This window comes from Amphiprion ocellaris, chromosome 6, assembly GCF_022539595.1.
Source record: "Amphiprion ocellaris isolate individual 3 ecotype Okinawa chromosome 6, ASM2253959v1, whole genome shotgun sequence".
Classification (NCBI taxonomy): domain Eukaryota; kingdom Metazoa; phylum Chordata; class Actinopteri; family Pomacentridae; genus Amphiprion; species Amphiprion ocellaris.
This window is the reverse complement of record NC_072771.1, coordinates 4,473,879-4,490,606: the sequence shown is the minus strand read 5'-3', so window position 1 is coordinate 4,490,606 and position 16,728 is coordinate 4,473,879. Positions and strand designations below refer to the sequence as shown.

The window sequence follows — 16,728 nt, the reverse complement described above, 5'->3', positions numbered from 1 at the left end:
CACACACACACACACACACACACACACACACACACACTGAGAGAGAGAGAGAGAGAGAGAGAGAGAGAGAGAGAGAGTTTCCTGTTCGAAATACTTTTACGCACATTCAGCCTGGGGACAAATTATCTCGTTATCAGGAGCTGAAGGAAGCTGCTCTGTGGGTTGATTCCTGAAAACGTAGCCGAACAAAAATACTTCATCTAGAGGACATTCCGTTGATTTTTCGAGCCGGTTTCAGTGCCCAAACTGCTGCCTCAGAGCAGCCCCTCCGTGCGTAATTTCTACTCCGCAGAGCTGTGCGTCTGGGCCGCGCCGCTGAATGAAGCGGCTTATTGTCAGCATTAAAGGCTTTCTTCCCTATTTAGTTTAGTTCAATGGAGTTAAGCACACACATCCTGTACCATCACGGTCCGATCCGGATGCTGTACTGTTCCCCGCCTCCCCCCCTCCAAAACAGCCCATCGTGCCAGGGTTTAAACACCCCACCCAGGCGCCCCCTCCCGCCCCCCGCCACTGGGCTTCTCTTTCAGGGGCACTCGGGAGGAAATGATTAGGGCATTTCCCCGCCCTTGGACATCTGATGGCAATAATATTAGCATGCCATGTCCCCTCGTAGCAGCAGTCAACAGGCTGCACGGATTTAACCCCTTCAAAGTGGGGGGAGATGAGCAGCAGAGCATCAGCGTAAACAAAGAAGAGCCAAATGAAGAGACTCTATCAAACAGGGTAGTTTTCTTCACACCTACAGCCCATTAGGCAGAAAAACAGTGATAAACAAACTCTTATCCAATTTAGAATATTTAAAATAAAGTGAAAAAATAGATTAAAACCTTATTTAATGGAGCAGAGTGGGTTTATAATGAGATGAGTGATTTTTCAAGGTGCAAACGTGGAAAATGCTGCTGATGCTCCTCAAAAACAGAAAAGAGTCACAAGAATTAACAATGAATACAATTATTAAAGTCAGAGAAGTTGAAATTAGCTGGGGACAGGTGGAGTTTTCATGCATGTTAGCGTGCCAGGGGTTGGGGTTTCAGCAAAAGTGCAAGTAAAAGTCTCTTATTAGGTGGATCAAGTAGAATTTCCTTATCATTTCCAACGTGGCACAAGTCTAAACTACATAAAGTCACATTAATCGTTGTGTGAAACAATTTGGTGAAGAGTTTTTCCACATTTCTGCCCTAAAATTGATCCAAAAACATCCCAGAGAGCAAAAGACAGTGTTCGAATGTTTCACTGTTGATTTTTTTTGCATTGTTTTGCTTTTTAAATGTTTGAATTATACAGTTTATATGTCTGAATGAAGCTACGAGAAACATTAATGTTAAAATGACCGTTGCCTAAATGACAGCACAGATTGATGAAGGAGAAATGTTCCATATCTGATGATATCGGAGCTACAGCTTCTCCTGTGGAAGAACTAGCTCATTAATCAAAAGACCACATCAGCATCTCATCAGAAAATGTTGTTCTTGTGTCTTAAATCCTGAAGCAGAAAAGGAAAAACTCCAAACAACAGTGTAGCTGTAATATTTAGACTTTAAACTGTAGCTGCAGCTCTTTTCTACACAAAAAAATGACTGATTGTGAAAGCGACCACAAAGTTGTGTCATTCTACTGCAATTTTCTGCCTTTTTTGGGTTGTTTTGCTGTTATTTTTACTACTGTGTTGAAAAATCAACCATATTGTGCTTTTTGTGCTAAATAAATATTTAAATGGCACCTTTTTACATTTATTTTTGGATTTTGCATCAGATTTTACATGTCAGACCATAGTTTCATTTGACTTTATCGTTGTATTGTCTGGGCAGCTTCACTCTTAGCAGCCCTCATAAGGTCCGTGCTAATGCTAATAGAATGCCTTAATCTACTCAATATCTTGTCATTTTGGTGCCCAATAAAATTACTACAGTTGTCAAAAGTTGTGTACTCGTGTGCTTACCACATGGGTTCAAGCAATTTGACTCCTGACCTGCTCTGATCTTCCTCTGATGTAATTCCCCTGCTCTTGTTTGCTGCATTTTCTGCCTCTCGCTACTGTAAAAATGCCAAAAAAATAAAGCTTATTTGTCAATTTATCGTCACTGTCGTCTCTAATCTTGGCTAATTTGTTAGCATCCATCTGAGGCTCAAAAGTTGCTCCTCAAACACGAGAAGATGCGAATTAAACTGCACAGAAAAAGACACCAAATTAAGGTAAAACTGAGCTTGTTTGGTGGAAAATCTGCCCAGTTGAGTCTGAATCCACCTCTTTACCTCATGTTGTGTATATTAGGGGCAAGTCAGGCCTCAAGCTAATAAAACCACGCTTCAGTGAAAACCCCAACAGCTTAAAAGCCCAATAAATGAAATGAAGGGGGATATTACCATTTAACTTGGACTTTATTGTGAAATCATTACTATTTACGTGCACGTGATCCGTCCACTGATTTTTATTTATTTATCTGACGTTTGGTCTTTTATATAAAAAAAAAACATTTAATGAGCAACACATTTATTTGGCAATCCACTGGCATTCTAAACTGCTTTTTTCTGTTTTGATGGGCAGGTGCACCGTTACCTGGCCACATGAATGAACTACAGCCGTAAACAGCTGGAAATAAGGGCGAGGTGTTCAATTACCACCAGTTCAGTTTGAGTTTTTACCTCCAGCACATTAGAAACACAAAGCAGGGCAGGTAGGAAGGTGATCAGGTGGTCAATATGCCGTTTGTGCTTCTCAAATTCATCAGTGCGGCTAGTTTTGTTGAGAAAAAACCATAAAAGAAAACATCTTTTTCTAAGCACTTTTGACAGAAACAGCTGCAAAAATGTATACATGTGATTAAAAACATGCTACAAAAACACAGAGAAAGGAGAGACATTAACACAGCACCACACTTTCATCAATTTGTACAACCCAAAACAGGCTCGCATTTTCTTAATTATCAAAAAAATGTCTGAAAGAATAAAGCATCAGATTGACAAATGACAATCCGAAACCAGAGCTTTCACAGAACCAGAACCTAAATCCACAAATGTCACCACACATATTGTTGTAATGAGGCCAACCGGGTCCAATCCGGTGAAATCAGATAAACAGATGCAGCCGTTGGGAAGCCACTCCGATATCGAGATGTTTGTGTTAGAATGAAATAATTAGTTTGAACTTGGTGACTTTCGGGGAAAAATCAGTGGGAAATAAATACGAGGGGGATGATAAATATCACAGCTTAAATCAACAGTTTTGGGAAATGTGCTTGTTTGCTTTCTTGTGGAGAGTTTGATGAGAAATTGAAAACTAATCTCTTGTGTGTAATATATAAATGCTAAACAACGGCCCGAACAATCCAATGCAGAATGGACACTTATACAACCAGAACTGTGATTTAAGATGCTAATTATCTGTAGAGAGGCTAGCTGTTTCAGTTTTTTCAGTCATTGCGCTAAGCTAAACTTTTAAAATGCTAACAGATTTTGAAATCAGTTGCATCACACACATAAAGAGAAACTTATTTCACAGATACTCTTCTGAATAATAAAGATAAAGGAAATGAAATACTGACACTTCACATACTACAGGACAGTATTAAGATTAAAAATTAATGTGCCAGATGGAGCAGATTTCACGGGGAAGTAGATGTAAACAAAATGGAGACTGTGGTGCAACAACTTGATGCTACACTAATAAAACTACTAATAATAGCAAGAAAGAAAGAAAAACAGAAGGCTAAACTAATCTGGAGGAGAAAATGGTTGGGGAGATGTGGTCAACAAAGTTTATCTATTGTTTAGTGACATTTTAGCTATTAGCTTTAGTATCTGTAGCTAACGTTAGCCTTAAGGGCTACAATGTCCACTGCTCTGGGTGGTGGCATGATAACTATACTCTCTGTTGTCAGTCTTTATGCTAAGCTAAAGTTTTAACAGATTTTGAAATCAGGTTGCACCAAACACATATGAGGACACTTCACAGCTATTATTCTATCAAATTCCATATATTCAAACAGTAAAAGATTTGAAGAATAATAGTGCTTTATACACTAAAGGATATTATTAAAATTACTGTGCTAGAGAGAGGACATTTTACGTGGCCAAAGATGCAAACAAAATGGAGGCTTTTGTGTAACAACTTGATGTTACACTAATAAAACTACTAACAATAGTGACAGTGAAAGAAAAACAAAACTAGTTTGGAGAAAATGGTTGGCGAGATGTGGTAAATACAGTTTATATATTCTTTAGTGAGATTTTAACGATTAGTTATCTGTAGCTAACGTTAGCCTTAAGGGCTACAACGTCTGGGTGGTAGCATGAGAACTATAATCATCCTGATCCTAAGTCCTAAATATCAAACACTTTTGACATCATTGGGCCGATAAGGTTGTGAGCAGCGTCAAATGTTTCTTCAAATTCCCAAATAATCTGGGCTGAACTCGCACCAAGATCCCAGACCGGACCGGGAGCAAATGGGAACAAACCTCCTGTGGTTAAGCTAACCAGCTTCTGGCTACATTTTCATTATCTTACAGACAAAACAGATGCCTTAACTCATCTAATTCTTTGAAAAAAAGCAAGTTCACAAGACAACAAACCTACATTTTTTGTAGCAGTGCAACCACATTTTTGTACTATCCTTTGGGTAGTAATCTATATGCGTAAAGTTGATGTAAGTATAAAAGTGGATATTTTACTGCGTGATTAGAACTGCACCAAGACGTACAGCAACCTGGTTTAGCATTAAATAGCTAGACTGGATATGTGTTGCAGATATCCTTAATGTAATTATTCCAAGTTCCAAAATCCACATCGACACTGATTCCATGATAAATGCCGCCACTTTTACTTCTCATGTTAATGGGCTTTTCTCATTACAGATATCTGCAATTGACAATATTATGACTAGTTGGAATTCCAGTTCAAGATCTTTCATTCCCCTAAAGTCAAGGTACCTACATTGTCACTTTTAGATATAACGTTGTTGAAATATTGAATTGGAATTCAACCATGAACTACAGAAAGCTTAAATATAGATGTTAGACTTGGAATTTTGACTCAGTTAATCACGTTGCAGATATCTATATACACTACCGTTCAGAAGTTTGGGGTCACCCAGACAATTTCATGTTTGTTTGTTTTTTTTATCACATTAACAATGTCTAGACTGGATTTCTGATCCATTTAATGTTATCTTCATTGAAAAAAAATGCTTTTCTTTCAATAGTAAGGACATTTCTAAGTGACTCCCGTTTGAACAGTAGTGTATATCCATAGTTCATGGTATCTACATCGTTCTTTTTAGATATCTTAAGTTTGAACTAGTCAGAATGACGCTGTAGACGTCTTAAAATGGAATTCTGTGTAATTACTGATGTCTCGAACAGAAGTTTTGACGTTGCAGGTATCTGTAGTTTTGTCAACAACTATGGCAAGTCGGAGGTTGAGGCCGCTTGCTTTTCCAACATACTATGGCACTGCAACTGTAAACCCATATGACAAGATTTACTTTCAAATCCTGGTACATTTTGACCACAAGTCTCTGATGAATCAAGCTCTGGTTCTCCACAAACTCTTCATTGATGAGCTAACACAGTTTAAATACTTTCCAGTTGGAAGTCGCATACAAGAAACATCATTATAACAATTCAGACTGATCTTAACATCGTCTGGAATATCTGCAGCTATTATTTTTAAAAGGTCAAAACTCGATTAGAGTTGTCGTTTTGACTCGTTGCAATCATGTCTTAGATGTCTGGAGTAAAAATTCTGACTAGTTACAGTGTAATTCGTCAAAATGAGGTTTTTGCGATCTGTAATTTTAATTCCAGAGTCAAACTCAACTATTAAATGTTAAAACAGCTTGTCTAAGTGGATGCTGTACTTGATGGTTAGAACTGTACAAAAATGCCTCCAAAGACTTGTTTAATGTGCAGGATGTTTCTTTGTGACCAAGTGGAAAAAGTGCACCCCCCACCCCATCCCCAATCCCCAAGTACGTGTCTGCAGAGTCTACAGAAAACAAACTTAAGAACAAATAACAAAGAAGACCCTGTAATTTGTTACCTTATAGAGAGAGACAATGATGCTTGTGGTGAGACTGATTCCCACCATGTGTTTGGATACCAACAGCAAATCCAGAAATTAAAAGGGAGCAAGTTGCTGAAAGTCTTCCATGCTTCCTTAATAACTCTGACAGAGGACTATTCGTGGATTCGTCCTCCATTAAAAGAAGACTAATATGTAAATGATAGAGCACTTTGATGTCCTGCAAAGTGTTCCTTGCATCTGGGAACATGCGGAATGCTTTAAGCCCATTACCCACTCTTCCAGTCCAATTGGAGCTACCGCAGCCTGGGGGAGGACATAAAAGCAACCCCCATCATCTTTCAAAGCTCTTACGCCTTTAATTTGTTTAGACAAACAGCCCAAAACATGCCAGGCCCAACGCTGGGACCAGCCTGGGGTCCCTCTGCAGGTTTTTGCCGCTAACTGAGACTGCTGGATTGGGGGAAACCAAAAAAAAAAAAAGTGGGCCTCGGTCTTCACTAAATAAATTAGGCTGTGCAGTGTTGTCAAAATGGGGTAGGAATGACTCCTTTTATGCATGGAAAAAGCATTGCCAACTACTGAAAAACCTCAAACAAGATGAAGAAACAAAAGTTGGGCATCTATGAGAGACAAGTGAAGAAATGTCTTCAGGAATGGTTTTTATTTGGTGGAGCTGTAATTATTTTCTCATATCAGCTGGTATCAACCATGTATCATGGCATCCAAAGGTGTAAAATGATCCCCTGAGTCACAATTTATATGGAAAAGGTGTTTCCATCAATGGTAAAGTGCATTAATTGTGTTTAAAAAAGACAAAAAAACACATTCAGCGAGTGTAGAAACTTCTGTTTTTTTGCAAAATTGGGGAAGTTCTTTTGAATTTTGCGATTCTTATTACCCGTTTCTGATGCAATACCTCAAAATACGCATAATAAGACACAGAGTTGACTTTAATTCTCATTGGAACACCTTTTCCAATGGACAGACAAATATTGAGTTTCAATTTTTTCGAGTATTTTCAATATTTCAGTTACTATATTTTGAAAGTATTCAGTTTCAAGTCTTTCAAGTACAGAAAATACCTGAAATACTTGAAACTAAATAGAGGAAAATATTCAGTCTCAAGTTTTTGTTACTTCAAGTATTTTTGTCCATCAATAACTTAAAATATTGAAACTACTTGAATCTGAATACTTGAAACTGAATGGAGAAAAGTATTCAGTTTCAGTTTTTTGAGTATTTTAAATATTTCAGTTATCAAAGTAATGAAAGTATTCAGTAGCTTATGAATGTTTGCACTGTAACAAAAATGTAGGTTTGTTATCTTGTGAACTTGTTTTCTTTCAGAGAATTAGATGAGTTAAGGCGTCTCTTTTATCTGTAAGAGAATGAAAAATCTTTAGATTTAATCTTAATTTAAAAAAGAAAAATCTTTTCCAGCAGGTTTAAAATGTGACAGCTGCCACAGTGGGAGCATGTTAGCAATCAAACCTGACCACAGATATCCAGAACACGTCTGGAATAAAAATGAATTTGGGAAACGGAAACTTTGCCGCTCGAGTCCATCCCCTTCTTCCTCTGGGAATCCTCAGTTTACAGCCATTTCTTTCTTTTTTCTTCCTGCTGCAGCACCTCCACCCAGATGGCATGCGTGATATGAGGGGAACAGTTTGTAAATGATGGTGCGACTGCAGCAACTCGCTCAAATTAGAGGCTTCCAGCGCTGTCCAATACGAGCCATATGTAGCAGCCTCTGAAGCTCAGGCCGTCCTGATGTTGTGGTCGTAGATGACGACATGGACGTAGAGGTCCGACTGCAGGAATGTCCTGCTGGAGTCCTCCCCGGGGCCCGACTGAAACCCAGCACAGAGTTACACCAGTTAGTAGGCCTTGGTTTGGATGGAGATACGTTCACACTCAATGCAAACTGAATTTCATCCACACACACCTGTGTTTATGTGTTTATTTTATGCACATTTTGAAGTATTGCATCAGAACAAGTCGACAAAAACAGCAAAATTTGAAAAAAACTGCCCTAATTTTGCAAACAGGTTTTATGGACACTTGAGGTTCTTTTTGTCTTTTCTGATGAAGACTTTAAACACGACAGGAAATGGAAACAACTTTTTCAGTACGTTTTGACATAGTGAATATTTAACTCCCATAACTGAGTAGCTGCTTCTTTCATTGTCTTAAATTCATGGAATATTTGTAACTGAATGGAGAAAAGAGGGTTTTCTGGGATTTTCAATGTTTCAGTTGCTAGAGTTTTAAAATTTTCAATTTCAAGTATTTCAAGTACTGAAAATACCTGAAATACTTGAAACTGAATGGAGAAAAGTATTCAGTTTCATGTTTTTCTGGTATTTCAAGTATTCTTAATCCACCAATAATGGAAAATATTGAAAATACTTGAAACTGAATACTTAAAACTGAATGGAGAAAAAGTATTCAGTTTCAGTTTTTTCCGAATATTTTGAATATTTCAGTTACTGTAGTTTGATAGTATTCACTTTCAAGTGTTTCAAGTACTGAAAATACTTTGAACTGAATGGAGAAAAGTATTCGGTTTCAAGTTTTTCTGGTATTTCAAGTATTCTTAATCCATCAATAACTGAAAATATTGAAAATACTTGAAACTGGAAAAAAGTGTTCGGTTTAATTATTTTTGAGTATTTTCAATGTTTCAATAATTCACTTCAATAATTCAATGTTTCAATACTTCAGTTTGAAGTGTTTGAAGTATTTTCAATACTTCAAACACTTCAAACTGAATACTTTAAGTAAAATTTATGAAACATAGTCTCATTTGTTACTTGAATTTAAGACTAAGGGTGTATTCAGTTTCAACAGTTTCAAGTATAAAAAATACTTGAAGCACTTGAAACTGAATGTAGAGAAGTATTCAGTTTCACTTTTTTAGAGTATTTCCAATGTTTCAGTTATTGTGGTTTGAAAGTATATTTACATAAAATGTATGAAACTTAATCTCATTTGTGACTTGAATTTATAACTAAGTATGTGTTCAGTTTCAACTGTTTCAAGTATAAAAAATACGTGAAACTTGATTCTTTTCTCTATTTTCCTCTCATAGATATTCAAAATAGTTTTTTCTGGCAAACAGCTGATTGGTTTCCACTTTCATTTATGTTGTTTATTCCAGCCATGTGTAACGTAAACTACAGCACCATCCTCTAACGATACTACTCAGCCCAGTTTATTCACAGCAAAGAAGTTAATGGTAGCAAGCATTTTTTTTTTTCCCAAACATTTGCTTCAAATTCTCTCGACAGTCATATGAAACCACAGCTTATATGAGCATCTGTGTGACTTTTTCAGATTTTTACTGTTGGCTGTTAGAAGTTCTAAAAATCTGAAAGCAACATTAGCCATATTTACATATAATAGTCAAATAAACTTCACTGCTTTGAGTGGATAAATTAGGCTGTGTAGTGTAGTGGGGTAGAATAGACTCCATTTATGCATGGAAGAAGCTTTAAACCAGTTATTTGCTGAAAACTTGTTATTTGCTTGTTGGTGAAGTTGTAATTATTTTCTCATGCTGGTTGCTATCAACCAAGTTTCATGCCATCCAAAGGTGAAGACATCATCAGTCATGTACAATAAATCCCTAAATCATAATTTATATAGAAAAGGTGTTTCCACACACCTCAAGTGTGTGCAACAACTTGTGTTTTCTTTGCAAAATTGGCGAAGTTTTTCTGAATTTTGATGTTTTTTGAATGCAATACTTCAAAATGTGCATAATAAGACAGAGGTGATTTTAATTCTCATTGGAACACCTTTCCTGTTGTACAGAATCCATCCATCCATCCATTATCTATACACCGCTTATTCCTCACTAGGGTCGCGGGGGGTGCTGGAGCCTATCCCAGCTGACTCGGGCGAAGGCAGGGGACACCCTGGACAGGTCACCAGTCTGTCGCAGGGCTACATATATAGACAAACAATCACTCTCACATTCACACCTACGGGCAATTTAGAGTAATCAATTAACCTCAGCATATTTTTGGACTGTGGGAGGAAGCCGGAGTACCCGGAGAGAACCCACGCATGCACAGGGAGAACATGCAAACTCCATGCAGAAAGATCCCGGGAAAGCCGGGACGCGAACCAGGGATCTTCTCGCTGCAAGGCGAAAGTGCTAACCACTACGCCACTGTGCAGCCCCTGTTGTACAGAATCATTAGATTTAATTTTAAGAAAATAAGCCTTTACAGCAGGTTTAAAATGTGACAGCTGCCCAGAGGGAGCATGTTAGCAATCAAACCAAACCACAGACATCCAGAACACGTCTTTCTGTAATAGCAGGTATATTAAAGGGGAGGCAGCGTAATTTGACAGGGACTGTTCATTTTCCAACATGTTTTGTGTTAGTGCGACTGTCAAAAAGTGACGCAGCCCCACCGCTAAGATGTGAAGCTGCTGCCAGCTGGGAGCATTTATTCAAGACTAAGTGTGTCAAAAGCTTCTGGTGGGAGTGGATCCATAGCCAGCCATTCAATTTACACTTTTACCTCAGACACACTTGTGGGTTTGCTAATAAGTGAGTCAGGAGTTCAAAAGGAGTGTCAATAAAAATAGAGCGATAAAAAAAATGACTTCATGGATGCATTAAGGAGGAAAAAACAGGGAAATGTTGGTTAACAGTGAGCGTCTATTTTTGGTGGAAACCAATACGCATCATCTAACTAACTTCCTGTTTTACTTTAAAAGTCAATCAAGCTATTGTCATAACAGTAATATGACAACCCCGACTAACTTTTTTGTCTTAAACTGAAACAATTTGGTCGCGACAAAGGCAGAAAAGCAAACAAACCACCCAAAATGAGTCGATTTTAGCTCTGTATCTGGAAGATTTTTGCAGAAACCATCACATACACTACCCGTCAAAAGTTTTAGAACACCCCAAAAGTTCCATTTTTTGTTAATGTCTCATTGTACTCTGAAATGAAAGCACAGAACAAATAAACAAAGTTTAAAAGAAAAATCTATTTAGAAACCAAAATGTATTCTAAACTTTTGACTCAAAGTACCACCTTTGGCAGATATAACAGCTGAACACACTTGTAGCATTCTTTCCACAATGGAAATCAAATATTCTTCAGAAAGTTCTTCTCAACTCTGTTGCAGACGTTCCCATAAATGTGTGGTTCTTGTAGCTTGCTTTGCTTTCACTCTTCTGTCCAGTTCATCCCAAACCAGCTCCATGGGGTTTAAGTCTGGAGACTGAGCTGGAAACTCCATGTTTTCAAGCTCACCATCTGGTTCTTTTATCCGAACGTAGTTCTGGCAGAGCTTGGACTGATGTTCTGGATCATTATCTTGCTGTAGGATGAACCCCTGACCAACTAGAACATACCAGAGGGTTCTGCATGGTGCTGCAGAATGCTGTGGTAGCTGTTTAGGTTCAGGGTTCCTCTCACTCTGTACAAGAACTGACCCTGGAACCAGCAGAACAGCCCCAGATCATCACACTTCCTCCTCCATGTCTGACAGTTGATGTTCCACACTGAGGAACCATCCTTTCTCCTCCTTGACGGCGTACTAAAATCTTGTGTGATGAACCGACGACATCAAATTTTTGATCCATCAGTCCATAATACCTTCTTCCAGTCTTCAGTAGTCCATTGGTGGTGTTTCATGGCCCAGGCAAGCGTCTTTTTCTTATTGTGACGTCTTAGAAATGGCTTTCTTGCTACAACTCCACCTGTCAAACGTGCAACTCCAAGTCTTCTCTTCACAGTTGAAACTGAGACTTCTTTCTACGACCACTATGAAGCTGATTGAAGCTGTTGTCCTGTGAGCTCCTATCACCAAGATGTTGACTCTCACAAACTTGTTTTCTGATTCTGTTGTGGCTTTGGTTTTGCCATTTTAACCACAGTTTAGCTTGTTTTATACATATTTCAATCATTTTGGAAAGGTTTTGGTGTTATTCTGGCCACATTTAAGTTGTTTTGAAAGATTTTTTAGTAATTTTGGACAGGTTTTGTCATTTCAGCCACGTTTTAGGTTGTTTTATACACATTTTGTGTTATTCTGGCCACAATTTATTTTGTTTTTGGTGGATTTAAGTCATTGTTGTCAGGTTTTGAGTCATTTTAAGTAATTTTGACCAACTTTGGGTCATTTTGAAAAGGTTATAAGCTGTTGTAGACAGATTTTAAATAATTTTTGGAAGAATTCTTAGTAATTTTGGACAAGTTTAGCCATTTTTGGCCACATTTTAGATTGTTTTAGAGAGATTTCATTTTATTTTGGCCACAATTCAAGTTGTTTTGGGCAGATTTTCAAGTTGAAACTGAGACTTCTAACTAGGACCACTATTAAGCTGTGCTTGAAGATGTTGACTCTCAGAAACTGGTCTTCTGATTCTGTTGTGGCTTTGGGTCTTCCAGACCTCTTCCTGTCAGAGTTTCTTCCAGTTTCTGAGCCTTTTGATGGTGAAGAAAACTGGACTCACTGACACCTTGACTTTCTTCACAGTTTCTCTGTAGGAAAGACCTACATTTTTAAGTGTTATGATGGTCTAAGATAAGATATACTTTATTGTCCCCGTAGGGAAATTTGTCTTGGACTTGTGCCGAAGTGCCTTAAAAAACAAACAAACAAAAAAAAAAGTTATACATATTCCATACATCATACATCACATAGAATACAAAAGTTATCAAACATGCAACACCATAGTGATTCTCAGGCGTCCCTATTTAAAAGCATTACTGATTTTGGCAAGAAGGAGTTTTTAAATCTCTTCAAACCCATATGTACCCTGTATCTCCTCCCAGAGCGTAGCAGATCATATTGTGGATAGAGCACATGTGAGGGCTCAGCCAGTATCTTCCCAGCCTGTCTCAGAACAGATTGCTCATACAGTGCATTGAGGGGCTGATGATTCTTCACCCCCATGATTTTCATCGCGCTGTTGATTTGTCTTTGTAATTTTGCTTTTGACTGCACAGTCAGGTTTCCATACCAGGCATTCATGCCATACCTTAGCAGACTCTCAATCACTGCCTGGTAGAACATGAACATGAGCTTTCTGCTGACTCCATACAGCCTAAGTCTGCGCAAAAAGTAGAGCCGCTGTTGGAGCCGAGAGCACAGACTATCAACATAAGTGCTCCAGGTAAACTTGTTGTCCATGTGGAGCCCGAGGTATCTGTAACTGGAAACCCGCTCAATCGCAGTGTTGTGTATAACCACAGGACTATGATCCCCGACTAACTTTGGGTCTAAGACCATTTCTTTAGTTAGTCTGTCTCTCTTCTATTGTTAATTGCCTTTTCCTCTCCATTTTTATAGCAGCACACTAGTTTCTGCAGTACAATACTGTTCTAACAATGCTCTGGAGGGTTCCATGGTGTGTTCCACCACTACTTTTATCCAGACAGAGGGAGTTGGAAGTAATCTAGAAAAGTCGGGACACCTGTAGGATTTGGTAGCACCAGCTTTCAAGGTTTGATCAACCTCCATTGGTGCAGAACAGCTTTAAGTTCTTTTCTTGTTCCCTGAAAAAGGCCTTTTTGTATAATTCTGAAATGTACATTATTTTTCAGTTTTGGGTTATCTGACCTTTTTTTTAACCTCTGGCAGTTCACCACTTACCTTTGTACCATTTCAAGCTATTCATTGAACTTGAACTACTTGAATTTCAATAGAAAACTGGAAACATTGGGGAGTTCTAAAATTTTTGACTGGTTGTGTATCATTGAAGCAACTTCCTGTTTTTACTTTTAACGTCAACCAAGCTATTGTCAAAACAGAAATATGACAGCCCCAACCCACTTTTTTCGCTCAAACTGAAAAAACTAATCACAACAAAGGCAGAAAAGCAAACAAACTGGTAAAAATGAGTCGATTTGAGCTCTGATTCTGGAAGATTCCCCCTGCGGATCTGCGGCCGCCCCGAGCAGCTAAGTGAGCTCATGGTGGGTTAAAGGCCGGATGGGTCCTGTGCTGCTCCGTGCCGAGCCAATCTGGGCTGAGCCGAGCTGGGTTCTTCTGGGCACTCGGGCGGTTTGCTGTGTCTGGCTTCCTCTGCCTTGGCTTGTGTTTTTAATAGACGGCCTGGTCGGGGCGGTGCTCGACCACAGCTCCAACGCTGCGCTGCCATTTTAGCGCTTGGCCTCAAAAACGCAGTCCCCACAGCTCTGTCTGCAATTTCAAAATAGTTCCAGCCCCACCAGCTACTTCCCTACCCCCCAGCAAAGAAGGGAAACTGGAGAGGAAAAAAAGCAGGGCTGTCAGTCTTTATTCTTCGGGGCCCCTGTCTGGAGGAAGCACCTGTCTCGACCCCTTGATCCTCCGATCTCTGTGCAGGTGGAAAGCAAATATCTTCCCACCTCCCACTGGTTTCTTTATCTCTTAAACTACTCCTCTTAGACTTGTAGGAAAGACTTTTTGTTCTACACGTCAGCTAGTAAGGTTGACATGAAAAAGAACAGTTTTGACATTTTTGCAGTAAAATCTGGAGACAGTGGGGGAAAATAAAGGCATGAAATGAACAGCATGTTGTGAGAAAATGAGCTACAAGAACAACAGAATCAGTTTTTTTTTTTAAAGATACTCCTAAATCTGATACAACTGCAGTCTCAAAATATTTTTTTAGGGAAGGCATAGTTTTGTTTGGAAATAATTTGCAACCTGCAAAGTGGCAGAAAAGGCCAATTTGAAAAAGTGATGAAGGCCGAATTAGAAGACCAGAGTTTACGTTGCATAATGAAGAAGAAACCATCAGTTTCAGGATTAAGTTTTGTTTTCTGTGGCTGTTTAGTTTTGATTTTTCCACCTTCAACTGATTTCTTTATCTCTTAAATTACTTATTTTACAGTAAAGGCTTCTGCTGAAAGAACTTGTCATCTAGTAAAGTTGGTAGAGACGTGAAAAAGAAGACTTTCAACCATTTTGCAGTTAAAATTTAAAAAATATTAGCCATATGAAATGAATAGCATGTTGTAGCAATAATATGTCTTGATTTATAGTTCTAAAAGGATTTTAAAAATAAATATATCCTGTATAATCCACAAAAAACCACCTTTAAAAGTCAGTGTTACTTCTTTCTTTAGAGGATATTGGTTTGAACAAAAAGTCACTGTGAGGTTTGTGCATTATCTAGAGAAACCAGAAGAGCACTTCTGGAAAGATGTTGCTGATGACTTTTTAATTTTTTTAATTAACTTTACAATAATGTCTGAAAAAGAGAAGGATGAAGATGACCTTATTGCCTACTGATTCGTATTTGCTTCAAACCTTATATCCATCTTAAATAACCCCAAGAACATCTTTACTGTTCCTCAATATTATACTTGAAAGCAGTCTTTTTGTTGTACTTTAATTTGTATTTTTATTTTGCTGTGACTTGGCAGAAAAAGCCAGTTTTAAAATGGGACAAAGTCTGAGTTAGAAGATCAGAGTTACAACAGAAGATACCATCAGTGTCAGGATTAAGTTTTGCTTTCTGTGCCTGTTTTTCTCTTTTTCCCATCTATTGATTTCTTTTTTTCTTCAACTAGAGTTTCAGCTTCTTCTGAAATAACATGTCAGCTTGTAAGGTTAGAAGAGATGATAAAAAGAACAATTTCAACCTTTTGCAGTTACAATTGGAGACAGTAAGGGTGTGAAATGAACAGCATTTGTAGATAAATGAGCTATAAGGACAACAAAATTAGTTTTTAAAGACTTATTTATGCCAGCTCGGTCTCCACAAACCTACATCCCAATAGAACTGAATTGCATTCCCAATTGCTTCTTTAAGGGAATGTTATTGTGTTTGGAAATAATTTACAAACTGTGATGTGGTGGAGAGTTTGAAAGACCTACAAAGTCTGAGTTAGAAGACCAGAGTTTGTGTCCCTTGATGGACAAGAGACCATCAGTTTGAGGATTAAGTTTCTTTTTCTGTGGCTCTTTAATTTTGATTTCGCCACTTCCCATTGATTTCTTTATCTCTTGAACTACTTCTTTTACAGTAAAGGCTTCTTCTGAAATAACGTGTCAACAAGTAAAGTTGTAAGAGACGTGGAAAAGCAGAGTTTCAACCATTTTACACTTAAAACTGGAAACAGTGGGAGAAAGTAAAGTCACCTTAGCTACAAGGACAACAAAATCATCTCTTAAAGACATACCTGGTCCAACCTTGTCCCAACAAAACTAGTTCAATACAACTAAACTGCATTCTCTAATATGTTTTTGTAGAAATGTAATTTAGTTTGGAGATAATTTGTGACCTGCGTCGGGACAGAAAAGGCGGCCAGTTTGAAATAGTGACAAAGTCCAATTTACTAGACCAGAGTTTGTGTCCCCTGATGGACTAGAGACCTTCAGCATCAGGATTTAGTTTTTTGTTTCTGATGTTCTTTAATTTTGGTTTTCACTTGCTTTCTGCTTAAGTTTTGGCATCAAAATTATATAGTTAGATTTAGGAAAGTATCACACTTTGTGAGAGAGTTTTAGGCTTTTGTTAGGCACTTTAACACACCAGAATTACTGGTTAGTGTTAGGAAATATATCTAGCTTTTCACTACGTTTGAAGCTTCTCCTCCATTTTCTGGGTGACCAGGGTCACAAGTCCCGCCCCATCTACAATATGATTGGCTGTCTGAAAAGAAGCAAAAATAAAGCAGTAAAATCAATGGTAAAATGCAATAACTAGAAATGCATTTCTAAAATATAATTTAG

General features: G+C 38.1%; 1 protein-coding gene across 3 annotated transcripts in view; it reads right to left on the bottom strand.

The window, feature by feature from the left end:
• Positions 1-2,417: 2,417 nt before the first annotated feature.
• Positions 2,418-16,728, bottom strand: part of cfap299 (cilia and flagella associated protein 299) — a 131,516-nt gene continuing 117,205 nt past the window's right edge. For 2 of the 3 annotated variants that reach the window (XM_023266035.3, XM_023266037.3), the window contains one exon: positions 2,418-7,880. In XM_023266035.3, coding sequence (XP_023121803.1) covers positions 7,788-7,880 — 93 coding nt within the window. In that variant the 3' untranslated portion in view covers positions 2,418-7,787. Of the gene's footprint in view, positions 7,881-11,020; positions 16,649-16,728 lie in introns of those variants that run through there. The other variant, XM_023266036.3, reaches the window with a different exon arrangement.